Here is a 16139-nt window from a genome sequence, read left to right on the forward strand (position 1 = left end):
AAAATCAAGAGCATCGAGGGGCAGCACCCAAATTCGCCATAGAAACACGAATGATGATCCAGAAGGAAATAACCCCTGAGACAGTATACTGCATGACAAGTGCTCCCCCTTCACTCTAGAAACCCCCCCTTTATGTTAACAACCAGGACCTTCGGACTCTCTGCTTTCATATGATAACAGGCTTGTGTGTTTTGCGTGATGTGGTGAAATCAGCAGACGCACTAAACTGGACATACATTATTTCCATGTTTTCATTACATGCCCATATAATTTCTTGGGGTATGAATTATGTTTTGTTTGGGTGGCAATGCTTGGTAGAGGCTTTTAGCTGAGTTTCTCCCATCATTCTGGTATGCTACAAGTTAGGATTGGTGCTTCCTAATGTGGGCATTGACCGTCTGAACTGCGGGCATCTCACGCTGCCCCCTGTACAGGCAGTGCTTGTGTTGAAGAGAAAAAAAAAATAGAAAGAGATTTTTTGACTAACCATTCAGAAGAGTCCTGCTGAATTCTCTGAGTCTGAGGTTCTGAAGGAGCCTCCCCTCCTTCAGGATCTGATTCAGGTTCGAACATGTACACAGCACGGTGCGGTGGACAAGTGATAACACTGTTGCCTCACAGCTAGAAGGTCCGGAGTCCAATTCCCACCTGGGGCGCTGTGGGCACTGTGGGCACTGTGGGCACTGAGGGCGTGTCCTCCACCATGCCGACAGTGCCTGCTCGAGGAAAGGGGCCTTTCTGTGTGGAGTTTGCATGTTCTCCCCATATTCACCTGGGGTATCCTCCATAAAAAAGAATCCCCCTCTAAAAACATGCATGAAGATCACCACCTGACCAATGGTGACGAAGAAGGAACTGGGTCCCCGGGCGCTGGTCGGCTGGCAGCCCACTGCTCCTGGTCCTGGTGGGTTAAGCGGGAGAAAAATTTCACCTAAGCATGGCATGTGTGGATGCTGTGTAGTGTGACGAATAAAGGATGTCTTTCCTACGGTTGAACTATTGAAGCACTCGGTCTGTTCATTGCCGCCATGTCCGTTACTTTCACACAGGCAGTGCTACCTTAGAGTCTAAGCCCTCCCTCTTACCATGGTAACACTTTATGGGTGGGGCGTATGCATGAGCAGCAGCAGCTCATTTGCATTTAAAGCTAGAGACACCAGAAAGGGACATCTGAAAGGGACTTAAACGGAAATAGAGGGATGAGACAATCTTTTCCTAAAAGCTATTTCCAGCATACAGCTTCAAAAACATCCATCAATCCATCCATTTTCTATACCCGACTATCCCTTTTCCGGGTTGCGAGGTAGCTGGAGCCTATCCCAGCTGTCTATGGGCGAGAGGCTGGGTACACCCTGAACCGGTCACCAGTCGATTGCAGGGCAACATATACAGACACAAAACATTCACGCTCACACTCACACCTAAGGACAATTTTAGAGTCACCAATTAACCTAATGAGCATGTTTTTGGTCTGTGAGAGGAAGCTGGAATGCCCGGAGAGAACCCACGCATGCATGGGAAGAACATGCTAACTTCACACAGAAAGGCCCTGCCCGACCCGGGGATCGAACCGGTGACCTTCTTGCTGTGAGGCACGTGCACTACCTGCTGCACTACCATGTCGCCTCACTTCAAAATCATCTTTTGTGGAAATCATAGAGCTATGTAACTTAGTGAAAAAGCTTCATAATATGTCACCTTTAATGAACAAAAACAAACGAAAATGACAGAGGTACTGCAACTGGCAGCCACCTAACACAACTCCATCTTGTAGGTGTGACATGAATGAATGCAAATGAATGCAGCCACATAGAGAGGTCTTTAGAAAAAAACTTCCTGCAGAGTGCACAACACCTTAGTCACAGGCATTCACCTTTCAGCATGCACCGGATCCGAGCATACAGCCAGCACAATGCTGAAGTTGTTAGGATCTGCTAACCTATCTGTCCCTTTTGTTTTCCCTTTTCCCTTTTTCTTTGTGTTATTTGTCTATCTGCCTGTTCCCCTGTCTATCTGAGGCTGGGTGTGTCTCTACACTCAGCTGACTGTCTAATCAGACAACAGACCATGTAATCAGCTGTGCACCTGTGGCGCATTAGGCTGATGAAGGTCTGGAGTATTTAAGGTCGGCTCTCGGCTTCATCAGTTGCCAGTTGGTCCTAATCTCTCCCATTACTTATGAATGTTTCCCTGTGTGAGTATCGCCAAGACTATTATACCAATCCCTTCCTCATGTGTGCTAAGACCTTTGATGCTGGATTTTTGTTTTGGACTGCCACTCACATGTGTTCTTTTTCTTTCAGTGCCTACCAGCTCTCCCACTCCTAGAGAGTACAATTTTTGTTATTGCCTGCTCTTTGCGAGTGCACTTTTGTTTATTATTTATTGTGTAAATAAATTACTTATTATTTGTTATCTTGACTCCGGTCTGCATTTTTTGAGGCCAAAAAGCCAAACAGAAGAGGCTTTTGGATCAGTCTCTCAATGTCCTTGAATGATGATTCAGCCATAGACTGGACTTCAACCCTGGAGAACCTTGAGGTGGTGGTTCACAGACACCCTCCAGTGTCTGCCAGAGTCAATGATACAAATATGTCTTTTGATTAAACTGTGTGAAGTTATTGTCCTATTCCCAAACTAACTGTTGGCATGCTTATTAGCTGTGAGAACTTTATTTTAACTCCTTAATAGCCTAACATTTTATTGAACTATGATGGTGAACAAAATGCCAGGGAGAGGTAAATTGTGACTGACTAGCACTAAGACAGGCCAGGCAGGCTAGCATGTAAAGAACCAGAGTGTAAGCCTTGGGGGATCTATGTAGAATATGGCAGAAATTAAGAGGCAGCACGGTGGCGCAGCAGGTAGTGCGCGTGCCTCACAGCAAGAAGGTTGCCGGTTCAATCCCCAGGTGAGGCCTTTCTGTGCGAAGTTTGCATGTTCCTCCCGTGCAAGCGTAGGTTCTCTCCGGGCACTCCAGCTTCCTCCCACAGACTAAAAACATGCTCATTAGGTTAATTGGTGACTCTAAATTGCCCCTAGGTGTGAGTGTGAGTGTGAATGGTTGTTTGTCTTGTGTGTTGCCCTGTGATCAACTGGCGACCGGTCCACGGTGTATCCCGCCTCTCGCCCGTTGACAGCTGGGATAGGCTCCAGCCCCCCCGCAACCCCGGTATAGAAAATGGGTGGATGGCAGAAATTAATCCAATATTTCTAAGCATGTATTTATTAGTCTATAATCACCTAAAAAAAGAGGGAGTTGGCCCTTTTCATTGATGTCTGCTGTGTTGCCACAGTTGGCCAGAATGGACAAGACTGGGTATAGACAGTGTTTTAAGCAAGTTTTGCGGCCACTGTCCTTTCTGCTACAAGGTTGGAAAGGCTGGGGTGAGGCAAGGAATGTTCAATTGGTTGCAATCTGCAACCTAAATGTAAACCTAAACCAAATCCTAAACACCTATGCACCAATTCATCCTACACTATAATGCCCAAAAAACTGCTATGTTGACTATTGGTAGAGTTTAACAGCATCTCTACATGCTTGTGTATATGACCAGAGGAAGCAAAACACACAAGTGCAGATGCCCCTCCTCTTTAGTGTTGGTCATGCAGGTATACAATATGCTCTTACAGCCAGTTGGTAGGCAGAGGCCACAGCTGTCTTCCCCCCTCCCCCCTCCCTGTCTGTTTTCAGTTAACACTGAGAATGTTAGAAACAACACCAAAGAACTGCTCACAGAATCTGTCACTGCAATATTCCTGGATACAGAGCTGTTAAGGTAAGCCCTTAGATATTTAATCAGTTTTATCGTGATAAATGAGTTAATATCAGTAATGAGACTGTGACTTAACAAACATTTTTACAAATCACAGCTTTACTTATTACAAACAATCTAAAAAACAAAGAAAATTCACTTAATAAAACATTGACAGTGACATATCAAAGTATATGTAATATTGCCGGGGGTATTATAGTAGGACTTAATCAGCATTAATTTTAAAAAATCACTTTGACATGTAAAGACAAATGCAAGAATACATAAATAATCTACAGAATATGAATACCACTGCAGAAAGAGATTGTATAGCAAAGACTAAAAACAGTGACATTCTTACATTTGGTTTTCTCAACAGAAAGGAAAACAAGCACCAATTTTCCTTGACAAAAAAATTATTTTACATTGAGGTATAAACTTACAACAAATGGTTCATCTGGAGGTAAAACCAGGTGATAATTATTAATTGGAGCCCGAGTAAGTCACTAGTGTCCATTGTGCCCCATGGCTTAGTGTTGTCATATCAAACAACTGTGTCCTGTAAACACTCTGCCACCAAGTGTAACAGCAGCCTCATTTGTTTGTTCACAAGTATTGAGGGCTAATTTAATTTGATCTAAAATCTTTAATTATCTAACTAGCATTTGAATCAACCAACTTTCTTACAGATCTTACAGAAGAAGATAACCGCGAAGGATGAATCGCTCCTGTGTAAACTGTTTGAAAACTATGGTGATAAATCTCAACTTTCTATGCTGGGTAGGTTGTTGAAGACCTAGATATCCCGCAGCCATCACATACTGTCAAACCAAACACTTGATTGTCTTGTCTGCAGCTCTTTTATATCTAGAGGCATTATATTTTATCCCACTTTATATAGGGTTAAGTAGTTTAGTGGTTTAGGAGTCTTGCCCACTTCAATAGATCTCATGAAAAACCTGGGGGATAGGGTGGGAAAGAAGAATAAACAAAGCTCTGCAACATAATTTTCTCTTTCATGGGGGGGCAGGGGCATTTCAGAATTGTGGGAAAACATAGGCACATGCATTTAAACATACCGTATACAAAATTTTCACATTGTACAAAAGTGCATGACATGTGTGTGACACTGTCATGTCTAATGTCATTCAATCATTAAAAGAGATTTATCTTCAAGACATTAATAAAATTGTTATTCTTTATTTAGCTTGAAAAGGAATTTTTCCTATACTGTCTAAGGTCAAAATCCTACTCACTTTTAAAGGGGCACTCCAAAAAAGCAGAGGGTGAGAGCCTGAATTTATGAATAAAATTGATTGAGTGTTCCTTTAATAGAAAACAACTACAAGAGGCTGTCTTGTGGAAATAAAATTAATAAATCTGGAGAAGGTTTGACATAGGTCTGGAGGTAAAGGGCCATGTGTAAGTGTCATTGTTATCCTGGCTTTCGGTGTCGAGTTTGCTATGGCCTTTGAAAAATTGACTTGATGCTGTAGAATCAAACTTAAACCCACATACCCAGAGCAACAACATGAGGTGTTTTATTTTTTAATCTCTCTTGTGTGTGTTGGAGCTGTGTGGTGCATTTGTAGTGGCATTTGGGGAGTTTCAGATGATGCACTCAAAGTTTGCCTCCCTCATCACCACCTTCTGGCCCATCTACCCTGCCAACACTCTGGTGGTCACCGGAACCATTGTTACCTGTGTGTGTTACGTTGGAGTGTTAGGGGGCCTGAGGGAGAACCGCTGCATGCTCATCAGTGTGAGTATGAAGCATGATATTTGTCACAAGGTTAAATAATAAATAGGCAATTTGTATAGTTTAGTGCATCTATTATCTTAAAGAATTTATTTTTGATGGTATGACTGGCACAGCTTGGTACAACTCGACTTCACTTGCTTGGAACCATTCTTTTTTGGTTTTCTATTGGCAGAACTTGTAGTGCTTGGTACTGATATTTTTTTTTTTTTTTTTTGGTGGTGGTGGTGGTGGTGGTGGTGGGGGGGGTCACCTCAGTCAAGGTCAAGGTCAAATCAAGCCAAGCTATACCATGCACTGGAAATGAGGCATACATTGTTTCTCTCAGTGCAAATAACAAATTACAATTTTGTTTAAAAACTCATTATTGAATTTGATTTTCTGACCCCAGTATTTCATCCTGCTGTTCATCCTGATGCTGGTGGAGCTGGCCATGGCCTGTGTGTTCCTGGTCTACAGCAGAGAGGTAGAAGAATTTCTATGTTGCCTATACAATACATTTATAGTAGGTTGTTTGTGTTGATCTCATTGATATGGTACTTCCTTTTCACATCAAACAGCTTGGCTGACAGAATTTTCAGGCAGACATTTCCCAGCTAAACTTGTGTCAAACTGTGACGAGGTTCACAATATCACTAGCCGAAGGCTAATAGAGGGACAACCCATGTATTCAACTTTTTTACTGCTGCTGCTCTTTCCACCAGCACATATTGCTATGCAACTACAACTGAATGTCTTTGATGCCTTGTAGGCAGTATTACAGGCAATGTATAACCCCAATTCCAACAAAGTTGGGATGCTGAGAAAGTTGTAGAATGTTCAAAAAGCATCTGTTCGGAATATTTAATAGGGAAAGAGGTTTATTAGTAACAGTTGATAGTATCATGCCTGGGGATGAAAGGGGCATCCTTGAAAGGTTCAGTTGTTCACAAGCAAGGATGGGAAGAGATTCATCACTTTGTGAAATTTGATTTTATGATTGATATTACTAAATGGGGTTGGAGACACTTTGTAATACTGTTATCAATAAGACAGGCTGTTTGGAAATTACTGCATTCTGTTTTCATTTACATGTGTCACAGCACACCAATTTTTTTGGAATCAGGCTTGTAGCTTACCTGTCTGTTGTGCAGATTGACACATACTTTGAGAAAGACCTGATGCAAAGCTTGGAGATCTACAGACAATCCAGTCCAGACGGCAACAAGACCATTAAAGATGACTTTGATTCTGTTCAGCATGTGGTAAATAATGCACTACTCCACGTTACCAACAGTGAATTCCACTGCTATATGTCTTCATATGTTCTTAATGAATATTTTCATATATCTTGAATATGTTTTACTGCTGATTATTTACACACGTCATGTAGATTAAAGAAGTAATCATTAATTTTCCCCTGCTCAGATGAAATAGATGTTCGTTCCATTGACATAGGTTTTTCTTGTACAGTTTAAGTGTTGTGGAGTTCATGGTGTGGCAGACTGGAAGGGTAACGTCCCAATCTCCTGTTGTACCAAGGACCCCTGTAACACCCTCTTCCACGCCAACTGGCAAGAGGTTACTTTTATTGTATTATCACTGTATAAACATGTGGTTCTCAAAAAGGATCTCCAAGTAGACAATACTCTGTAGTTCCTCGTTTGATCGAACTCAGATTCTGGGTTTGTTTTATGTACACTTATGTACACTATGATGCATACTGAATGTGTGTGTATGTGTGTGTGTGTGTGTGTGTGTGTGTGTGTGTGTATACATATACACACACACACACACACATACATATATATATATACACACGTATATACGTATACACACACACACACACACACACACACTAAGCCAATTTACTATATATGACAAAAGGATGTGGACACATTTTGTCTTACAGGGTTGTCTCATGAAACTGAGGAACTGGTTTGCCCAAAACTACCTGAGCACAGGTGCAGGTGTTGTCACAATGTTTATTATACAGGTACAGTACATGCAGAATGAAAGGATAATTCTACCCTTGGACCAAAATTTAAACTGACAGAGAGCAGTGTAGCTGTAGGTTACTGCTCTGAGATGCAGCACTGAGTTACTTTTGGAGGTAGCAGCAATTGCTGCCATATTGGAAGCAACGAGCACTGCACAGAAACAGCAAAAAACAGCTAAATATCTTTTTATATCCATCAATAGAGCTAAATAAGCATGGTTAATTTGTGTTCTGTTTATGTATGAGAACATTTCAAGCCATCTAGCTAATCATTACTAGCCATCTGTCATTGTTTTTGGGCCACCTGAGCACAGTGGAACATGCGGTAAACCCGACATTGACATATTAACACCACATAAACTTGATATGGAGCATTCATTTGGAGTCATGTTTGTAGCTATATGGCTAATCTAAGTTTAATAGATAAGAATATCTGGCTTTGTCTGCTAAATGCTCCACTTTATTCACTATTAACTTTGCCAGGCAGGAAGTGTACTGTGGGTTTAACACTTACTGTTGACATGATGTTGATCAGAGTGAGTCCAAAACAGTACGGTTTCAGTACGTAAAACCAAAATAGTAAGCTGAGAGAGGCTAAAATGCTCAACTTAGCAGTCCCCTCAGCTACAAACTGGTTTTGTCAGTACAAGCAAGCTCTTTAACCCTTAGTAATTTCATGCATTGTTAAAGTGAAAATATTCCTACGAGCAGCTTCAAGGTGTAACATTTGTAGAGTGGCTAATGTTCTAACAATTGCAGCTAGGATTAGTGTGCTTTTGCTTACCTTTAGTGGAAAGCCAGACAATGTACAGTTTGGCTTATCAACTTTTGTATGTTCATTTGTGTCTTGGAAAAAACATTGATCTCTGTTAAATTATATTTTCTTGTCCTCTTTGTTCACAGTTTTTTTGTCTGTCTGTCACCATCCCACTTTTTTGTCACTTCAGTCGACGTGGACTGGATTACCAGTGAAAAAGGGCCAATGAAACAGCATTTGCAATTTACAGCAACTTTATGCAGGTCAACAGCTTGCTTGCCCTTGTATCAACTTTTTATTAATCCATTCAGAACACCAAGGACGGTCATTTCCCACAGTCAGACAGGGTGGCATCAAAAAGCCTTAGCTGTATGATCAGGGACAAGCTGAGGATCGCAGCTTATCTCTGTTGCCAATGTCATATTAGGTGATGGACCATTCAGTGTGATACTGAGAACATAAGAGACATTCAATTAATAGATAAGACATCATTATGTCGGACCCGTTTTAATTCACAAAGACCCCAAGACCCCTTCAGTGAGTGCTGGACAAATGATATATGCACTTTGGACACTTGCCCTTCCCAGTTACTTTCAAGAACATTCTGAACTAGACATAGACAAGCCAGACTTAGAGAAATTCATCATTAATATTTTGAACAGTAACAAATCAATTCTATTGGATTTTGCTGCCTATTATGATTATCAAAGCACCATTTTTTTTTTTTCAATCTTTTTCTTCCTTTATTACAATTTTTTCATTTTGTGATTTCACTTATTTTAAGCAATGGAAAAAACTCTTCAACTTAATAGTACTTTACTCTGCTTAATAAACTGACACACATGCTGATTTAAACTGACATGTCTGAGTTGTTTTTTCTTTCTTTCTCTGTGTTTTGTATATGGTGTCTCTTAGATGGGTTCAAGTCCAAGCTTGTACCACAGGTCACTGTCATGGTGTGGACAGAAGTGTTAAGCTTTTGCTTGTAAATATTTTTAGGACCCAAATATGCAGACCAGTGATGAGATAAGAAAACAAAATGACAATTTATTTTAACAATAAATATGCAACAAAAGGTGCTCTCAAAAGGAGTGGGAAAAGAACAAACCAAAGCACACTCAATAAAGTAGAGTGGAATGATAACTAAGGGAAGCCTGAACAGGTTTTGAGGCTAAGCACAATGCTGATGAGGCAGGAAGGCACTGAAACATAAAGCACACTATGAGTGGCAGTTCAAACGAAGTCCAACATTAACAAGAAGGCACTCGAGGAGAGGGATTCCAGAAACGTAGTACTCACATTGAACAAACAAGGAAACTGCCAAGGCAATCAAGACAATCTGGCAAAAGGTAACAAAGAAGCTCTCCCTTTTATCCTGTGCCATCATCAGGCTGATGCTAATAATAAAATAGTATATGACATATATATATGTAGTATATATCGCATAGTATATACATGATACATTTTTGTATGTGATATATGTACATGTTAGTAACAGGTAGTGCATGCATATAATACAACACTATGATTAATAATAATGGAAGTATCACTAATAGTAATAGCAGTTGCAGTAGATGTCAGGCAGGGCCATGGTTGGAGACATAGCCATAATCTACAATCCAGGTTGTAGAGGCCAGCAGAGCGACACAGTCTCCAGCGTGTCCTGGGTCTTCCTCGGGGCCTCCTCCCGGTGGGGCATGCTAAGGGAGTGCCCTGCCAAAGTGGTAACACTGTCGCCTCACAGCTAGAAGGTCCCTGGTTCGAATCCCGCTGTGGGCGCTGGTGGCGTGTCCTCCATCATGTGGCGTGTCCTCCATCATGTCTTCAGTGCCTGCTGCTTGAGGAAAAAGGGGGGCCTTTCTGTGTGGAGTTTGCATGTTCTCCCCGTGTTCTACCGGGGTTTCCTCCTTAAATAACCCCCACTAAAAAACATGCAAAAAGATCACCACCTGACCAACGGTGACGAAGAAGGATGGGTCCCCAGGCGCATCGGCTGGCAGCTGGCAGCCCACCGCTCCTGGTCTGCCGCGGAGGAACGACGGACCGAGGATGGGTCAAATGCGGAAAAAATAATTTCACATAAAGCATGGCGTGTGTACAGTCTCCTCCTCCCTGTAGCATGTGTGTGCTGTGAAAGATACTGGGGACATTTTGTGGCCATTTGGTTTTTACTTTAAAGCCATTTTGGCTGTGTTGAATGAATATAGCCATGAATATGCCAAAGGATATTCATTTTTAAAACATTTTAGAATTTTCATCTCAGTTTCTTAAATTAGCCTAAAATGGCTAAGCTACACAAAAACCGACACATTTTATCCTAGGGACAAAAAAATGCCCCATTGAAAACCATTGAAAATGCCTTTTTTGATCCCACATTTATCTTAACATAAACTAATGCATTCCTATATGTTAGGATTTCATTTTGGTCTACTATCTTTAAATTTAAAATTTTTATATTTGTCCACCAGGTGGCGCTACTTTTAACCCCTTCAAAGCATGCAGCAAAATTTCACCTTTTTTACTGTTTTCTGTGAGGGTGCTTTGCCACTGAAATGATAAGTGTGTGTCGCTTTGATGTTGGATAATGGTGTGTGTGTGTGTAAAAAAAGTGTGTGTGTGTGTGTGTGTGTGTGTGTGTGTGTGTGTATTCGTGTTTGAATGCATCTATTAGTTCTTCGTTGTATTTGTACAACAGACATACTGGCATGTGCATTATAGGTGCATGTACATTCAAGGTTGTGTGTGTGTGTGTGTGTGTGTGTGTGTGTGTGTGTGTGTGTGTGTCTGTGCATGTGTGTCTGTGTGTGTGCGTGCAACAAGTCTTTTCTCTTAGAGGGCCACACCTGGCGTTAGAAACTTATTCTACAATAAAAATGATGAGTAGCTTGTTTTGGTTTTCGCTCGGGTTATTTATGCAGGTGCAATGCAGCCATGGTTATAAATATGAGTAGTAGTACGGGTGTTGTCATTTTGGTGATGGAAAGACTTGTAATCATGCACTCTGAGTGCGAGGATGGCTCCTCATCCACCTCTGAGGATTCCGAGGCTGACATGGAGGAGGCCTCAGAGGTTGAAACTGACCAGCTGGAGTCCAACTCATCTGAAGACTCAGCTGAAAATGAGAGCGGAGGAGAGATGGATGAAGCAGCTGGGCTTCAAAGAACGGCAAAATTATTTGGTCTCCCACAAACGCCGAAACATGCGTTTATCCCCGCTCATCAGCCGCTGCAGGAATCGTTGCAGATCTGCAGAGTGCTGCTGCAGGCCCCTCTCCCATGAGCAAGTCTAAGAGCAGGAGGCAGTGTGGCTTTTGCACAGACAGAAAAAGGAGGAGGAGAGTTTGCAGCACCTGCTGCAAATGTGGCAAGTTCATGTGCAAGGACCACAGTCTGTCCATCTGCAGCCTCTGCTCCACCTGAGCTGGACTCTCACACCCTGACAAATATGCTCTCTCTTTCTCTGTCTCTCTCTCTTTCTCTGTCTCTCTCTCGCCCTCTCTCTCTCTCACCTTCTCTATCACCCTCTCTCTCACTTGCCCTCTCTCTCTTTTGCCATCTCCCCATCTCAGCCTCTCCCCATCCCCAACCACATACATAAATGTTCCACATTTCTCTTTCAATGTTCATCATTCAATGTTCATCTTTCTGTGTTTATCATTCGGTGTTCATCTTTCAATGTTCATCTTACAGTGTTTATCAGTCAATGTTTGTCTTTCAGTATTTATCATTCAATGTTCGTCTTTCAGTGTTCTTTCAGTGTTCATCATTCAATGATCCATCCATCCATCCCTCCATCCATCCATCCATTTTCTATGCCGCTTATCCCTTTCGGGGTCGCGGGGGGGGGGGGGGCGGAGCCTTAATATAATTAATATTTGAAATGTATATTTCAGGCTGAAGTAGTTTTAAAAGATTGAATCATTTAAAGTAGAAAAAAATATGAATATATATTTTTACAGCAGTTTTTGGGAAGGTGGCACGTTTTTGTCCCTAGGATAAAATGCGTTAGTTTTTCTCTAAATCTGACACTGCAAAAAAAATAACAATGCACCAAAATCAATGTTGCTGCCAATCATTGACCCATCTCAGGGCCTAATAATAATGATAATCAAATACTCCTTGAAATGTATTTTATGGAAATTATTTTAGTTTTGTTGGGTTTTTTTATTAAAAAACAATGGAAATATGTAAACATACTGGCATTTAAAGGGTTAAAATCCCCAAAATATAATTAATATTTGATATGTATATTTCAGGCTGAAGTAGTTTAAAAGATTGAATCATTTAAAGTAGAAAAAAATATGAATATATAATATATTTACAGCAGTTTTTGGGAAGGTGGCACGTTTTTGTTTTGTTATTTGATTGACTTGGTGTCTGAAGGAGAGGATGTTGTTGAAAATAGGTTGCAGAATCTGTGGAAAGGGAGGGCATTTGATTCATTCCCAGTATAATTTGAGTTACTCTGACCTTTTTAAATATATTGTTGGGTCACCAAAAATGTTTAAAAGCTTTTTATAGCAAATGAAATGTCCCCTTTAAGCAAGTGCAAAAAAAGACATACATTTTGTATTTAAATCAGAAAATATCTTTTTATTTTTCAGTTGATACCACCTATTTTGTCATGTGCCTCATGGCATGATAGTGTACTTGGATGTAACTAATAAAATGAGAAAAAACACATTTTGCCATTCATATAAACATTTGTGTGTTTTTTTTATAGTAAACTCTTTTCTCTCAATGAATTTGTGATTACTCTTTACAATGATAAGTTAACTCTGTTACAGAGTAGGTTTCCTTTTACAATGCACAAAACATCACCCCCTTTTGATATTAATAATCACCATGATATCATCTGCATAGGCTAAAAAGTTTAACAGCTGAAGCACAACCTGGATAACAAACACCAAACAGAGGTTCAAGAACGAATGAATACAACATGCCAGAGAGACAGAGCATCCCTATGTGCCCCCCTCTGCACACTAAAAGGTGCAACCAAACCACCATTTATATCTGAACTGGTGTCCAATCCGGTCAAAAGCCCTTTCCTGATCTATGGAAAAAAGATCACTATCAATACCCAGTGAGCCAGAAATGTCAAAACAGTAAGTCTGGTCAACATGGATGACCTTACTCATCACCTTGCTGAGTCTGGAGGCTAGAACTTTGGAGCGGACTTTATTGTCCCCACACAGCAGAGAGACAGGTCTCCAGTTCTTCAGATCTTGTAAATTTCCCTTTTTGGCAGCAAGGTAATGACTACTCTCCTGTAGCTCAGCAGCAGCTGTCCTCATCCACAAACTGTCACAAAAAATCTCCAAAAGATATTCATCAGCCACTGACCAGAGAGACAGACATAAAATCCTTCAACCAACTCCACATCCTCTACATATACAGTGGGGTAAATAGTTATTGATCCCCTGCTGACTTTGTAAGTTTACCCCCTCACAAAGAAGTGGAGGGTCTATAATTTTTTATGGTGGGTTTAGCTTAACAGAAAGAGATGGAATATCAACCAAAAATCCAGAAAAACCATATTATATAAAGGTTATAAATTAATCTGCATTTGATCAAGTGAAAGAAGTATTTGATCCTCAAGCAAAACATGCCTTAGTACGTGGTGGAGAAACCCTTGTTGGCAAGCACAGAGGTCAGATGTTTCTTGTACTTGGTCACCAGGTTTGCACACATCTAAGGAGGGATTTGGGTCCACTCCTCTTTACAGATTAAGGTTCCGAGGCTGCCGCTTGACAACTGTCTCGACTGTATGTTTTGGGTCACTGTCATATGGAAGACCCATCCACAACCAATCTTCAGAGTTTTTGGTGAGGGAAGGAGGTTCTCCTCCAAGATTCTACAGTACATGGCCCCGTTCAATGGGCCCTCAATGTGTTGAAGTCTTCCTGTACCCTTACAGCCCCAAAGCATGATGTTATCCCCTCCATGCTTGAAAGTGGGGATGGTGTTCTTGGGGTCACAGTCAGCATTTCTCTTCTTCCACACACGGCGAGTTGAGTTGATGCCAAAGAGCTCAATTTTTTGTCTCATCTGACCACATCATATTCTCCCAAGCCTTGTCTGAATCGTTCAAGTGTTTATTGGCAAACTTCAGACGGGCCTGTAAATGTGATTCTGTGACAGGTGTCTTTCATACTTATGACGAGTTGAGACAGCACTAATTTGTTTACCCCATGGGCACTTAACTGGTCTGTGGGGGGTCAAAATTCTTGCTGGTTGGGAGAAGATCAAATAATTATTTCCAATGATCAAATGCAAATCAATTTATAATCTTTATATAATGTGTTTTTTCAGGATTTTTTGTTGATATTCTGTCTCACTCTGTTAAAATACACCTACCATAAAAATTATACACGGTTCATTTCTTTGTAAGGGGGCAAACTTACAAAATCAGCAGGGGATCAAATCATTATTTCTAGGGCTCCCCAGGGGACAGTGCTCTCCCCTTTCCTCTTCACCGTCTACACATCGGACTTCAGATACAACACAGAGAGCTGCCACATCTAGAAGTTCTCCGATGATACAGCCATGATTGGACATGTATCACAGGGGAACAAACTGGAAAACAGGGAGGCTGGAACCAACTTTGTCGACTGGTGTGAACTGAACCACCTGCACATAAGCTAAAGCTAATTAGCACCAAGATGCCTCTTTTCTCCACAGATGACCACTACAAACTTCTGCAGCAGGTTGCAGTGATGGAAAAGTCCAGCGTCTGGAAATAAACGCAGAAGTGAACAGACTTTGTGGAAATGACAGCACCTTGCCACTGACTCAAAACATTAGAGTGGAGAATGCTAACATCCAGCTAGTTAGCTCTGATACAGCTCCCTCAAAACTAAAGGGCTGCGTACTGGGTAATAAATCTGCCAGTATTAGTCCTCCCTGGAAGGCTCTTGGGGCAAAACCCAGGAGTAAATCAGCTGATATGGGAAGACGTCCAACAGGTAGAACCCAGCGCCCAGAGATCTCTGACACGACAGGCTGGCCTGCGTTAACATCCTACTCAACACCTGTGCAGAGTAAGACACAGTCATGGATAAAAGCTAAAGGGAAGTTGAGCAACAAAGCTCCCAAACCAGCTAGTGGGCAGTTACAAAATCGGTTTGCTCCACTACTGCAGGACCCCGGATCTCCAACTGAAAACCTGGATAACTTCTCGGACTCACAGAGAAAGGTAAGGCCTGACAGGAAGTCAGAAGCCAGAAAGCTACAAGGAAAGCTACTGACTGGTCCTGAGACTCTGATTGTTGGTGATTCTGCTATTAAAGATGTGGGAAGAATGTACAGCAGAAACACAAAAGTGTTGTGCTTTCCTGATGATACAGTCTGCAACATGACCGACAAAATCCTCAGTATTGTTGCAGAAATTCCAACTCTGAAATACCTTGTACTGCACACAGGGGCAAATGACAATCTGAAGTTCTCAAACGAGATTTAGGTAAACTGCTAAATATAGTGAGCTCTCTGAATGCTGAAGTCTTCTTCAGTGGGCCTTTACCACCAGTCAGAGGAGGAGGAGAGAGATTCAGCAGATTGTTGGCTGTCAACAGATGGCTTTCAACTGCATGTGATGTCCACTCACTGCATTTTATTGACAATTTCAACTTTTTCTGGGACCGCAGACATTTTTTCAAAGGAGACAGACTTTCCCTAAACAAGTCAGGAGTAAAACTTTTTGCCTCTAACCTATCTTTCTTCCTGCGTCACACTGTTCCCACTCCCAAGGACAAGAGGCAAGAGGAATCCAAACAAAAGCAGCAAACACCAAAACATGAAGGAGAACCAACTCTCCCCCGCTTGTATGCTCTAACCATGAGGGATGCCAGAGCAAAAAAGCGGATGCCTCATGTCCTCCACCAGAGGCCACTGC

The 16139-nt window shown here is 41.5% G+C and overlaps 1 protein-coding gene across 2 annotated transcripts; it reads left to right on the plus strand.

Moving 5' to 3' along the window:
* Positions 1 to 4190: 4190 nt before the first annotated feature.
* LOC139331996 (leukocyte surface antigen CD53-like) lies at positions 4191 to 8806 on the plus strand. 2 transcript variants are annotated; one of them, XM_070963645.1, is made up of 9 exons: positions 4191 to 4228; positions 4457 to 4535; positions 5329 to 5517; positions 5906 to 5980; positions 6648 to 6758; positions 6967 to 7074; positions 7406 to 7489; positions 8396 to 8596; positions 8636 to 8806. In XM_070963645.1, the coding sequence occupies exons 2-8, from the start codon at positions 4473 to 4475 to the stop codon at positions 8462 to 8464; spliced, it is 699 nt and encodes a 232-aa protein (XP_070819746.1). In that variant the 5' UTR covers positions 4191 to 4228; positions 4457 to 4472; the 3' UTR covers positions 8465 to 8596; positions 8636 to 8806. The 2 variants fall into 2 exon arrangements, with proteins under 2 accessions (XP_070819746.1, XP_070819747.1); XM_070963646.1 differs by lacking the exon at positions 4191 to 4228 and having other exon boundaries at positions 4293 to 4535.
* Positions 8807 to 16139: the final 7333 nt, after the last annotated feature.

Source organism: Chaetodon trifascialis, chromosome 6, assembly GCF_039877785.1.
Source record: "Chaetodon trifascialis isolate fChaTrf1 chromosome 6, fChaTrf1.hap1, whole genome shotgun sequence".
NCBI lineage: Eukaryota > Metazoa > Chordata > Actinopteri > Chaetodontiformes > Chaetodontidae > Chaetodon > Chaetodon trifascialis.